The 14,313-nt window shown below is 41.7% G+C and overlaps 1 protein-coding gene across 2 annotated transcripts in view; it reads right to left on the bottom strand.

Annotated features, from left to right (window-relative positions):
* Nucleotides 1–1,514: 1,514 nt before the first annotated feature.
* Nucleotides 1,515–14,313, bottom strand: part of GPC6 (glypican 6) — a 1,123,895-nt gene continuing 1,111,096 nt past the window's right edge. For both annotated transcript variants that reach the window (XM_081082356.1, XM_081082355.1), the window contains 2 exons: nt 6,609–6,784; nt 1,515–2,786 (listed from right to left, as the gene is read on the bottom strand). In XM_081082356.1, the coding sequence (XP_080938482.1) occupies nt 2,584–2,786; nt 6,609–6,784 (379 nt within the window). In that variant the 3' untranslated portion in view covers nt 1,515–2,583. The remainder of the gene's footprint in view (nt 2,787–6,608; nt 6,785–14,313) is intronic.

Here is a 14,313-nt window from a genome sequence, read left to right on the forward strand (position 1 = left end):
GTGACTAATATTGTGGCATCATTAACTGATAGTCATTTCAGCTCTCTGCCTGGCTCAGATGGATCACTACATCTAACCATTATGAATACTATTAATAATGAAGGTGTTGAAACAAATGAAGCAGGTGTTTATATGTTATCTGTGTGTTTAGTGTGTACAGAACATGGGTTCAAATTCATTAATATAATGTGTACTCATACACATGCACAAAACCATTTTGGGTGAAAACACAGGGAAAACAAGGCATTCTGATCTATTTCATAGAAGACAATGCAGACACATTTAAAAAAGGAAAGACTTGAAGTTTAAAGCCATAAAAACAAATTATTACTCAAAATTCTGTCAAACCAAGGTTGATTTAATTTGTATTGCACCTTAATTATTCGGAGAAAGACAATACTGATTTCTGAACATACAATGACATGAACAATATAAATTGGTCCTTCATAGAGCTATTTTATGTGGAATTGGTGACCGAAAGCCAAAGTTTGGCAGTGAAATGTTTTTCTAGAAGTATGTAATGCTGAATTAGGCTAAATGTTAATTTCATAAAAATTTTAATGAAAAAATGCCACAAAGTCTCTCAGAATTCTACATTTCATATTTCATTAGGCATACTATAGCAATAGATGCTTCTAAATACTTTCAGTTTTGCAAAAGTGCTCAATTATACTTAATACTATTGTGCGCATATGCTCTACTTAAACGCGATGACTAAATCAATAACTAATTATAATTTTGATGAGGAAGGGGATTGAAAAATACCATTTACATGTCATTACTGCCAATGGGTTAATTAACAGTGAGTGACTGGTGTACTATGGTGTCTTAAAACATTACTTTTCCCAACCCCAGATGCATCATAAAAACCAAGAAACATATGGATAGTCAATGTATTCATAAAGCCCCATTTTGGTTTATTTTGCTTCTCTCTGTCAGGGGAGCACAGGGCCTAGCTTTGGCACACTTGGGTGGACCAGTTAGGCTGTAGCTCTAAATTGGCCTCTTGTGTTAGGGCATTTTCTCAAGTGCCAGGTAGGAATCCTAGGCTGAAGGCATTGTACGTGAAAACAATGGTTTTGCATGAATAACACATTCTTTACCCATACAGCTTCCATCACCAGTAATGTCCTACATACCCATGGCTTTCTCCATGAGCTCGATACAGTCTGGAGCATCCAGGACAAAGCACGCTCATGCAAAAAGGGTGTGCCCTGGCAAACTTTTATTAAATGGACAGTTAGATACGTAAAAAGGTCTCTTTCTTGATTCTTGGTGCTCACAGATCATTGAAGAATCCCTTCTCTGAGCAGCACAAAACAAGAAGAGCTGGTTGACAAAACATTTTTGTTACAAAGGTGTGTCAACCCTGAGCTTGGAATTAAGAAGTTAAAATCTGTGATTTATATATATATAGATATAAAAATAGATGATCATACTAAGACTAAAAAAGTGAAAGAAATCTCCATGTCAATACTATATATATATATTTTTTTGTCTTGACTTTTTTTGTTGTGAGTTATTTTGTAAGAGAATGCCCTTGTGATGCAGAAACCAATTGACACAAAGCAAATGGCTAAAAATGAAAACTCACTGATAGGTCTAACTGCTTATCAGTTCACTAAAAGGAATCTTCATTTGGGAGGTAATGAGCACAGGGGCAGATACCAAATTAATGTCCAACCTATGGCTAAAGCAAAGCGATTGCATTTGTTGATGATTATTTTCCATTCAGATCTTTGAGGAGGATTAATTGATGGGGACGTCCACTAGTAACTGAAGATGAAGGGGAAATCTGTGCCAATTGGATCCAGTGGACAAAGACATTAAGAGAATTGAGGAGAATGGCACCATTACTGCATTTGAAATTGGTCAGGGTGAGGGAGGTGCTGAGTTACAGTAATATTTTGTGTCATTTTAAGGATAGAATTCAAATTTAGTACCAGTACCTCTAAATCAGTTTGGTGCTGTATGGTTAGAGTGCAAGACAATACCTCCAAGACAACAGTGTGTTTTCACTTCACTAAAAACATTTTCAAACTTTCTACCCATAGCATTTTTTTTAAAAATGCAATGAGTCACAGAAAAGCTTACATTGGGAGTTGCCTGGTAATACTGAATTGATAGTGTTAGAGCTCTTTTATTTTTCTCTCTTGTTTGCTTCTTTGTTGAAAATGCAGTTGTCTTGGGGTTTGGCCTGATTTTATGAAGAATATTATTCCTACTTTTTTTTTTCAAGTTGTTATAAAGGGGAGGGGGCAGGGATGACTCACAACATGAGATTCCTTTACTTCTGCAGCATAAAAGCAAATGAAGGTAAGAAAATCTCCTGGTAGAAAGCTTTGAGTAAGAATTCTCTAGAATAGACAAGGTTCCCACAGATAGCAAAGGAAAGAGGAAGCAGTCCAGTCTGGCACCCGTTACTCTTTGGGAAAACAAAAAGGGAGGCAGAGTGCAGTACTGCTCTTCTCATAGAAAACGGTAAGTTTTTGTGGCATGGTCCATTGTCCAAGAGTGTAAGAAAAGAAGTGAGTTGGTTGTTCAAATAGCTAGAATGCAGTTTCATCTGACCCAGACCCAGGATTATCTGCACAGTCTCTGCAGTGCCAGGACAAGGCAGACGAGAGACGCTGAGAGCAGGGAGAGGCCGAACTGGGCTGCAGAGGAGTCTACTTCTCTCCGGTCGGGATCTGCGGCAGGCGCCTCCGTGGTGACGAACTCAAACTCCGTGGGACACACATCATCCATGCACCCACTGCCACTCCCCGAGCCACTGGATTCATCACCTGGCGTGGACAGATTGACAAAGAAAGTTAGACCACAACCTGGAAAGACTGGAGGCTTGTAACAGAATTGGGCATGGTAGTGGGAGGGGACAGTCCCCCACCCAATGGTTCCCACCCCATCTCAATAGTTTTGTTTTTTTTTTCTTTTGAGAGAGAGAGAGGAAGGAAGAGAGAAACATCAACATCTATCGGCTGCCTCCTGCATGCCCCCTGCTGAGGATCAAGCCCACAACCAGGGCGTGTGCCCTGACTGGGAATCTAACTGGTGACCTCTTGGTCAATGCTCAACCACTGAGCAACACCAGCTGGGCTTGACTACTTTTTTTGACCTCTGTTCCCCTAAGAACAAGGATAGACCTTGTCTCAATAAGCCTCTCCCTTTAAACCAGGTGTTGATTGACGATGGCTTGCAGGCTGATCAGGCTTGCTGCTTGGTTTTGTATGGCCCACAACCCAAGAAAGATTTTTATGTTTCCAAGTGTTTGGAAAAAAATCAAATGAAAAATAATATTTTGTGACATGTAAAAAATGTGTATGTGAAATTTAAACGTCAGTGTCCATAGAGAAAGTTATAATGGAATGTAGCCAAAGCCATTCACTTATACATGGTTTAATTTTCTGTTCACACATGGCCCTCAAAGCTGAACATGTTTAATATCTGGTCCTTTACAAAAAAAGTTTCCAATTTCTTGCTTGAAACCAATGCCCAGGTGCCCAAACAGTATGTGGTCTTAGTGCAGCATCTTGCTTGCTCAGCATGCCTCTGGGCCTGTTCTATTCCCAATTCTTACTGCTTTGTTCTTTCCTGTTTCATAAATCCTGTGTGTCAGACCTGGGTCCCAGATCAGGCTCCATCAATTACTAGCTGGTGCAATTGTGTTGTTTACTTGTTTTCTTATTTCTTACTAGAGGCCCAGTGCATGAATTTGTGCTTTGGTGGGGTCTAGCTGGCCCGCCTCGATGGGAGCCCATCAGGCCAGGCCAGTGAGGGGGAGGGGACGCAGGTTGTTGGCCGGCCGGCTCCGCCCCCGATTGGGGTGTTGGGGGCCTTTAGGGGGCGGGGCCAGTGAGGGGGGATGATCAGGGCCCAGATCAGGCTGGTTGGCTGCCACAGTGTGTGTCATAGTCACTGGTCGTCTTGGTCATTCTGGTCGTTCTGGTCGCTGGGCTCATATATATACATTAGTCCCCTCCACGAGAATGTAAACTTGCTGGGGGCAGAGACTTTGTGTCGCTGTGCACTTCTGATCCCCATGCCTTTAATGGTCCCTGGCATACATCAGGTGCTCAATAAATAGCTCGTGGAGTAAATAAATGTGCCTTGGGCAGTTTACTCAGGTTCTGTCATTTTCCTCATCTCAGGAAATATGGACAATAGGATTAACTTGCAGAGTATGTGTGAAGACAGCCACCCTCATGAAATGTGCGAGGACACCAAACCCAGTGCTCACAATGATGCCTGATGGAAAACACATGGTTCCCGCAGCAAAGGTGACCTGGATTTTAACTTGCTTTATTTAATTTAAGTGAACTAGGACAAATCAGTTAGCCTTGTTGAGGCTCTGTTTCTTCTTATCCTATAAAAATGAGAATAATCCAATTTATTTCACAGAATTGTTATGGTGTATAAGTGAGATGATGTTCCTGGGAGGACTCAGGAAACTGTAAACCTGGTAATGACATTTGCTGTTTTCTCCACTTGCTCAATGATTCCATGCAATAGCCCCAAACTCCTCCCTGCTGGCTTTCAGTGATGACGAGCTTGCTACGCTGCTCCTGAAAGACTGATGCCATCTTGGCTGCTTGATGCTGCTTAAGTAAAAGCTAAGGTGATACAGGGGCTTCTCTAATGTATCCTGGCGGAGAAAGGCACAACTCATCACATTTATTTTGTTTTAAAAAGGGACATCTAAATACCAGATAAGATCACTTGAATACAACATACCAGGTTCTTAACATTTTCTCTGATTTATCTTTAGTGGTCTTTACAAGAGGGAAAATGCCCATTAATTAAATTCAGAGAAAACAGAGTTGCTAAGGGGGTTGTTCTAAACACTAGTATCACGAACAAGAAGTAATTTAACCATTACAAAAATATTATTAAAGCTATTTAGAATATTAAAAATGTGGTAAGCAAATAATGACAGGGGATTCCAGATGAGAAAAGTAATGGCCCCATCTCTTTCTGAGAGGAATCACAAATGCATGGGTGATTTTTCAAAATGTCAAAAGCAATAAAGGTGATTATGGCTAGAAGATGTAATAATGGTTTGTATGACAGACACTATCATAACATAAAGGGTCAAATTTGGCACTTGGTTTAGAGTTAAGTGACTCTCTTAGCTACTATGGATTTTTGTTTGTTTGCTTCTTAAGGGGAAATGGAGCAAACTCTCTCCTCAAGAATTTTCCATAAGCATTGCAGACTGACATGTATATAACCTCTTCAGGAGAGAGGAACAAGACCAACATCAACTAATCCTTATGCATCTTGAATAATTTATTCTAATGGTCATTATCCCGATAATAAAACATTTTGTTAGCTAGAGAAGACAGAACAGATAAATTGAGATGAGTGAGGCTAAGTAATGAGCAAGGGAGAAGCAGAAAAGGCGAAAACCTGTGTTCTCTTCTGAGGAGGAAAGGAAGGGCATAGTAAAGAGGAAGATAAATAATGTGGTGAGTCTGAGAAGTTTTATAGCAATGAAGTCTATCTGGTGGGCAATTACCCTGCATTCAGAAAATTAATTTTTGTTATTTAAAATATAATTAAAACACTAAAATATTTCTGCAGGGGACAACTCAGTAGGATGATGGCTAAGACTTAGATGAAACCTCTTTCTATCTCATTAATTCAAGCACACAAGCATCACCTTTGGCATCAGTGACCAAATTACAGAATCACTGGCAACTCCACATCTCATGTTCAAGAAATATTTTCCTGAGAACTCTCTCTGTAAGGGTGCTTACTTAAAAAAAACCCCCAAAACTAACAAAAAAGTGCCTTAATAGTTATGCATCTGGAAACCATTTAGACAAAACCCAAATATAGTTTCATATCAATGTTCACTTAGTAGCCTTTCAAGTCACTTCTGATGCTTTTATGATATTTAATAAAATAGTTAAGTGTGATATTGCATCTATATTTTACTATTTCTCTAAATATTTCAGATATAAATGTCAATGGTTTCTGTCTGTGTATGACTGAATAGAGAGAACATAAATACAGTTGAATTAATGGCACATGAGATATTATCTTAGCTCCTTTAAAAATGGCCTCTGTGTGGCCGGCATGGCTCAGTGGTTGAACATCAACCTATGAACCAGGAGTCATAGTTCGATTCTCAGTCAGGGCACATGCCTGGGTTTTGGGCTTGATCCCAAGTGTGAGATGTGCAGGAGGCAGCCAATCAATGATTCTCTCTCATCATTGATGTTTCTCTTTCTCCCTCTCCCTTACTCTCTAAAATCAATAAAAGAATATGGCCTCAAATGAACTTCCCAACAACCTCTTAGGCAAGTGCTTCCCATTGAATAGTAGAGGAATGGATCAACTGACAGATGAAACTCAATTTTAGCTTTGGTACAGCTGAATTCAATCCACTAAAATTTAGTGGGTTGCATCCTTAAGACCAGCTATGATTTTAGTAATATCCTAAGTTTTGTGAATCAGAGCTTTCTGTCTAAAGGACTATAAACAGTTTTGTAGATTGGGCAAAGATAGCACAAGATGAAAGGTGCACATTGCTCTTAAGAGAAATGCTGGTATAATTTTCAGTGACCATTGTTCACTCTGGAGGTTACTGGTAAGGACTTTCTTACTTGTGTCCTGGAAGTTGACGTCATTGCCATTGTACGCATTCTTTAGTTTGTTGGTCATCACGCGGAGAGCCATGATCTGCTGCCTGATGAAAGTGTCGGGCCGGGTGATGTCCACGTCCACCTCAGGATTGTTGATCTGGTTGGTCAGCCCATCATTCATGATCTCAGGCAAGTATCTGCAGGGCACAGAGGGAGAGGACAGATCAGGATGAGGCAGGAGGGACTTGGAAACTGGGTTCTGCCACGCTGTTTCTAACAGTGAGCCCAAACCTTGGTAGAATCAGGGCCCAGTTCCTGGAAAAAAGGTCGAAGTAAAACCTTGAAATAAATGTTCTCAGATGAAGATTGGCTAAAATGGCTTCACAGTAGTTTTTTAAAATGGCACTGAATTCTTAGGTAGGCTTACCTACAGATGAATGCACAATTGGGGACTTACAGAAATTATTACTTTAAATTAACTACTCTTTCTCTCTCCATCCCAATGTTAGATACTTAAGTCAGGAACTTGATAGCTTGCTTAACAATCCTGTTGATTTTGTTAGTAAGAACTAAACTTGCAAATTATTTATGATCTTACAGAGCTCTCTTATATGAGGATGTTTTTCTCAACTGAGGAGGCCCTGACCTAAGATTTTAATCAGAAGAATCTTCAGATAAAAATAACCATCTTTGGAAAGTTTGAGGAGTCACCAGTGATTGCTGGAATACTTGAGGTGTCCATTAGGGTTTTTATTTTACAATAGAATCTTGGGTCTAATTTAATATTCAGTAAAATAGAGGGTAAATCAAACGGTTCTTTAATTTTCTTACTTGTACCGAAATGGCAAATTTATATTAATCTTTCTTTTACTTGTACTAAAATGTCAAAATTGTCTGTTCTTCAAAGTCAACTGCCTACTCTGCCCAGGTGTATTTATACCGGGGGAAACCAAAGATCTGAGAAAAGTGCTTGGAGCCCTCTCTGACTCTGTACCCTCATGATCTGTCAGTTTTCCTTCCTCCTACTCTTCTTCCACCACTTCTTCTCTCATTTCCCGTGTCCCTCTGGAGCGCAGACAGCTAGAGCAGCCTCACACCGACTTTCCTGTCCTGTCTTCCCCTTTTAGTGCAGTCTGCACATGCTGTCTGATTAATCTTCATGAAATACAGCTTTCATCTTATCGTTCTTCTGTTTTAAAAGTTTTGATGATAGTACCTAATGTCCACTGAGAGCTTATGGAAGCCAGGGGCTGTGCCAAGCACTTGGACATGCATTTTAAAAGCCAGTCTCCCAGCCATTGTAGGTACTATTTTATCCCCATTTTGTAAAGTAGAAAACTGAGGCATAAAGAGTAAAACATAACTGTGTAAAGTCACAGAGCTGACAGATGGCAAAATGATGGCTAAAGCCTGGGCAGTGCCCCAATCCTGCACCATACTGCCTGTCAAGCCTAAGCTCCGATCCATAGCAATCAAAGCCCATTTGCATCCCATCTCCCCTTTCTTATGCTGCAGTACTTGCTGTAAAGGACCTTCCTTGCCTTACAGAATCTACTCCCTGCATACATCTGCTGCATGCCTCTCTCTGCCGTACACCTTATCTTTGCCTACAGTCCCTTTCCCACTTAGATCCCAAATATCTTGAAGACCCAGGTCAGTCTTCACTCTCTCCTTAAGATATTTCCAGCTTTTAGGGATCTTCCCATTCCTCTGTAGGGCCTCCAGGCTCAGCTGACATTTTGTGCACAGCATCAAGCCACCTGCTGAGGGAGTAGGGTGAGGCTGAAACCAGCCCGAGTTCTGTGCTCATAAAGCTATGCATCTGCAGGGCACTAGCCAGTAAAATGGGTACCTTTTATTTTGCTTTTGTTGGAATCCTTTTATTTTAGAAAATTTCAATATATACCAAAGTGGAGACAAGAGGATAACGATCCCCATGCACCGACCTGGGTGCTTTTCTCTAATTCCTGCAAAGGCTCTATATTTGTTTGTGCCCTGGTGTGAAGCAGGGCTACCCTCCAAGGGGTAAGAAAGAGCGTTTAAAGAAGAGACTATTTCTAAAGGTGCAGACAGGGTTGAAGGAAACCAGCTCAGGGTATCGGAGAACCCTGGGAATCAACTGCACAAAAACTGAAATCACAGACAGGGGCCCAGTGACATGACAAGAACCATCACTAGGTTATGATTCCCTGACCTCTGTAGTGCCTCCTTCTGACCTCTGGCTGCTGTCTCCTACTGGCTGAAACCAAGTGGAAGCCAGCATGCAAGGGGGCCCAGGTAATTCACTTGGTAGAGGTTCTCCCTCTGGGCAGAGACCAAGGTGGAGGGCTGAAGAGTGGTTCTCAGGGGAATCAGGACGCCAGGCACAGACATCTGGTAGGCTGGGGACTAACTGCTATTATTATCATTCTTTTACTGCCTCTACTACTGCTGCCTGAAAGCTGAAAAACACTCCCTTTCCCCCCTTTTTTTTGTGTGTGCTTCCTGTTTGCATATTCTTGTACAATACACTTAAAATTCTTTATTTTCCTACTGGTAACATTCCAAGTTCCAGAAACAAAAGGCTCTATCCATCAGTCTCCAGAAAAAGAAATAGAAACGCACAGAGAAACCTACATTTAAGCCATTTGTTCAGCGATTGAAATCTTATGCCTGATGGGTTTGTGTATGCATTGGTTTACTCATTTTAAGTCAGAGGTCCCCGAAGAAGCTCCGTGTCTTTATCCATATCTTGAACAAAATCGATTCCCCAATGTTCACTACATAATGAATAACACAGCACACAAAGTGCATCAAAAATTCTTTTCCAAAAGGCTTCACAATATTTACTGCCTTAAAAAGTTCTAATTGAAATTTTTAAAAAGTCATGGAACTCTACATCTCTTCGTTTTTGCAGTAAAGAACTTCTGTGCTGCCTTTTGATATCGCTGATATACCGATAAAATCTTATGGGATTCTGAGATTGTTTTCCAGATCTGACTTCTAAAACGTGGCATTGGATTGACTATATTTGACATTCGATTATATGTGCCAAGCCCTGTGATCTCCACCTAATTATTAAAGCCCATTGGAATAGACAATAGCCAGTCCAAGGCTAGCCTTTGCTGGTACTGGAGCGGAGAGGGGCTGAAAGGTGACCGTCGGTGTTGCCCCTCGACATTTAAGACAATGATTCTTGCAGCTGGACCTGTGCTGAGTCAGGGGGAGCTTTGTTTCTTTCAGATGCTGTGCGCGCTGCATGGCTGGCCGAGACTCATTTATCAGACGCTGACTGCTCTAGCTTACATTGGGAATGGTACCCCTGGGAGTCTGAGCCTATAGGAACAATGAGAGACTGCCAAATACACCCAGCCTCTAACTGTGCCTACTGATGCTCAGCCACTTACAATACAAACAAGGAACAATGCTCCCGTGTCCTCAGGAACCTTTTCTCCTTTCGATGTATTCAAAGGGCAACTCTAGAGGCAATGTGGGAACTTAAACTGAAAAACACTGTTGAACAGGAAAATGGCCATTTTGTCACTCCACAGTGCATCCGGAGGACAAATCTGTGGATGGCCGGCGTGCAGCCTGAAGGGTCTATGGGAGCCCAGGGCAGCACCAGGACTCATGAGCCCATTTATTTGTTGCCTCTCGGGGTTGATCTCTTTTTATAATGATCAGATACTGCAAGAATGGATATATATCTTTGAGCTCATATTATTCTTCCCTTTATTAGGTTTTGCACCAGCCCTTTGGCATGACAACGTTCTATTTTTGCACCCTCACAGTTCTGGGAGGCATGGAAAGGAAGGAGACTCTTGCTACAGGTAGCTCAGGTTCTGAGGCTGGATGCACATTTACCTGGGGCAGAGAGAATCCAGAAAGAAGGACAACTAGGGTTGTCATCGTTTTTCAATGTTTCATGCTGTGGGGTGGCAAGTGGGTGGTACAGTCAAGCATAGTTTTCTCATCCTGGTTCCATGTATAGAGTCTAAATCTTTGGCAGTTTTGAAGAATTATTGTTTTTCACATTTGCTGTTATCTGAATGTATATGCATCCCTCCAATTCATATGTGGAAAACCTAATGCTCAAGGTGATGCTATTATGGGTGAGGCCTTTGGGGAGCAAGTAGGCAGGGCTCTCAGGATTGGGATTAGTGCCCTCATTAAACAGTGTCTAGAAAGCTAGCCTTGCCCCTTCTGACACCTGAGGACACAGTAAGTCTGCCCAAAAGAGGGTCCTCACCCGGCCATGCTGACCTTGGACTTCCAGCCTCCAGAACGGCGAGAAATAAGTTTCTGTTGTTTATAAGATACTCCATTTGTTTTGCTGTGGCAGTCAAAACAGACTAAGACAGTGGTCGGCAAACTCCTTAGTCAACAGAGCCAAATATCAACAGTACTTCTTCAAAATAGGCTCGCCCAGGCCGAAAACCGACTTCTGTGCATGGGCCTGCACATGGTATTTTGTGGAAGAGCCACACTCAAGGGGCCAAAAAGCCACATGTGGCTTGCGAGCCGCAGTTTGCCGACTACAGTTTGTCTTAGTCACTAAGACACCTCATTTCATATTGTGATGCAGGCTTCCTAGATCACATGCAAACACTATAGCTGATTAGGGTGGAAGAGCCTCAAGGGAAGGTAAGGGGGATGATGCAATAACCTTGTGGGTGGCTGCAGGTTCTGTACGGAGACCCTGCCTGACAGAGCTGACAGCCTCTGTCACCTGAGAGACAGTACACCTGAGAGATAAAGACATGTGCTCACAGAAGTGTCCCACAGGCCAGCCACGGTGCCTGTCATTGGCAACACTCAAAGTCACTCCTTTCAGTTGCTACTTCCAGAAAGACCCTGTTGATATCTGAACCTGCTTGCTGGGAGGTAGAACACATTCACTAATCAATATTCAGTGTTTCCCATCACCACGTTAATGCTGGTAGTTGTTCTGATGAAAGGAGTTGCCTAGGGAGGGAACGGGATACACAACTTTCAAGGTCTAATGGGATTTGAAAGTCAGTCAAGTCTGAGAAGTGGGCACTTGTAAGGAATGTTGGTTTTGTGGTGCCCAGTGGAGTGGGCAAGAGTCCAGGTGGAATCTGGGTCAGGAATGGGGAGAAATGGGGTCCCAAGGTGCTGGCCTGGGTTTGTTTTTGGGTGCCTGACACTTCCTCTGGCGGCCCCGGCCTCGAGCACACTTTCTGTTGGCAAAAGCAGTTTCAGTTCTGTTTTTTGCCACAGTGAGCTCTGTCCAATACATGTCTCTATAGTAAGTTCTAATTCTAAGCTACGTACTCCTTCACCTTCAGCAGGTTTAAGAGCTGCACTAATGTAAGCTGATATAATAGGAACACAGGTCTAAAACTCAAAAGTCTCCATACTTCTTTTCCTGCAATCAATTAATTACCAAACTTTGATCTGATCTGAAATGAGGCCAGCTAGAGTCCTCATTTATCCCACTTAGTGTAAATAGTAATGCATTTTGCTGCAGACATGTAATGTGTTTGTGAGTTCCAGCCTCAAATTCTTCTGGGAGCACTGCTAAAAAAATTATGCACTGTGATGATTTTCTAAAATCTAAACAATTCTGAATTCTGAGACACAGATGGTCCCAAGGATCTCAAATAAAAGATTGTTGTGAACCTGGGTATCCATAACCTCTTTCAGAAGCTTTCTTAAAAATCTAAGTTTTTACGTCACTCTCATTAGGATGGTCATTATTAAAAAAAACCAAAAACATAAACAAGCAAGTGTTGGTAAGGATCTGGAGTGGAATGTAAGTGCTTGTCATTAAGCCTTTGGCTGCCCAGGCACACATTTCAAAAGACATCTATCTCCAATAAACATAATGCCAGTTGTAGGACTCAGCTACCAGCAAAACAACCAGATGAGGAAGTAGGCTGCCCCCATTCATGAAGGTCCCCTTTTAGAAAGCCCTGGGCAACCTGGATAACTGACCTCTTGAGTGACCACACATCTTCTTTCCTATTTCTAACTTCAGCTCATATGCTCCGAATTAGCCAATGAAGAGTGAACCCTTAAAACCTTGGCCACCCCACTCTTGAATCCTAATAAAGGCAGAGCCCCAGGTCTGCTCTCTTTCTCTCTATCCATGATCTTGCTGTGAGGCCCACAGGCATGACATGCATCCCCCAGGACCTGTGAGTAATAAATCTTGTTCCTCCAAGTTCCCTCCCCTGATGGTTTCTTGCTAAAGTGCGGTGATCATAATAAGAACTACAAGTGCAAACCCAGCTGCAAATTTGAGCCCCAGCAGAGGAAATGTCTGTGGAACTTGCTGTGAGTGGTGTGTGTCTGGGACATGCAGCATGCATTCCCAACCAGAGGCAATGTCACCAATGGCCTCGAAACTGATGGAACATGGAGAAATTGGAGGTCTTTGTGTATGGCTAGAGGGAATGTAGACAGGTGGAAGTGTCATAGAAAACAGTGTGGCAGTTTCTAAAAAAATGAAACACAAAATTACCATATGATCCAGCAATTCCACTTCTGGAATTCTTATTCCAAAAGGATTGAAAGTAAGTACTTGAACAGATATTTGTACATCCATGTTCATAGCAGCATTAGTCGCAATAGCCAAAAAGCCAAAGCAACCCAAGTGTCCGTTGATGAATGAATGGATAAACAAATGTGGTATATAGATACAATACATTCAGCCCTAAAAAGGAAGGAATTTCTGGCGCTGGCATGGCTCAGTGGTTGAGTGTCAACCTATGAAAAAGGAGTTCATGATTTAATTCCTGGTCAGGGCACATGCCTGGGTTGTGGGCTCGATCCCAGTGTGGGGTGTGCAGGAGGCAGCCGATCAATGATTCTCTCTCATCATTTTTTGCTTCTGTCTCTCTCTCCCTCTCCCTTCCTCTCTGAAATCAATACAAATATTTTTTTTTTTAAAGGAAGAAACTTCTGACACATGTTACTACATGGCTAAACTTTAAAGACACCATGCTAAGTGAAATAAATCTGAAATAGTCAAATTCATAAAGACAGAAAGTAGACTGGTGGTTGCTAGAGGCTGGGGAGGGAGGACAGGAGAAATAGTATGGAATGGGTGCAGAGTTTCAGTTTAAGAAGATGAAGGTGATGATATACAATAAGTGAATGCATGTAATGTTACTGAAATGTACACTAATTTTTTTTCCAGTTTGAGTTCTTTATTAAAAGGAAAACATGAAAAGTCTTTCCAATCAGGAAGAGTGCATAAGTCTTAATGATCCAGTGCATTGTTAATACTCTGACTTACTACAATGATTCAAAAACTTGGGAAGAGAAAAAGAAAGTTCCTTGTATCATTTCTTAATCTTGTTAGACCCAAAACATAACAAGGTTGCCAAATTATACAGACAGAGTTCTCATTTTGCCAGTTCCTATTTCCAAATTTGTAATGCTTCCCCTAACAGCTGACTTTTGAGAATATCAAAAAGCAAATACTTTCAAACACTCCTTGTGATGAAGTAGAAAAAGTCTTGGATTAGTAGCCAGTTGAAATGGATTGTTTTGCTTCAGCATTTCTAATAACTTCATGGCCTTCAGCAAATCCTTTAACGTTGGGATCCTATATGTAGCAACATCAGCATCACAGGGGTGCGGTGGTATTAAAATGAGATCACTGAGATGGAAGCACCTTGAAATACTTGAAATGCTATATCACACATATAATGCCTAAATTCCAGAGGATAGGATCTGAGAGAGCTAAGCTGACCAGTATTATCAAAGGAAGCAGAAG

The sequence above is a fragment of the Myotis nattereri genome (assembly GCF_964212035.1).
Source record: "Myotis nattereri genome assembly, chromosome: 2".
In the NCBI taxonomy this organism is placed as follows: domain Eukaryota; kingdom Metazoa; phylum Chordata; class Mammalia; order Chiroptera; family Vespertilionidae; genus Myotis; species Myotis nattereri.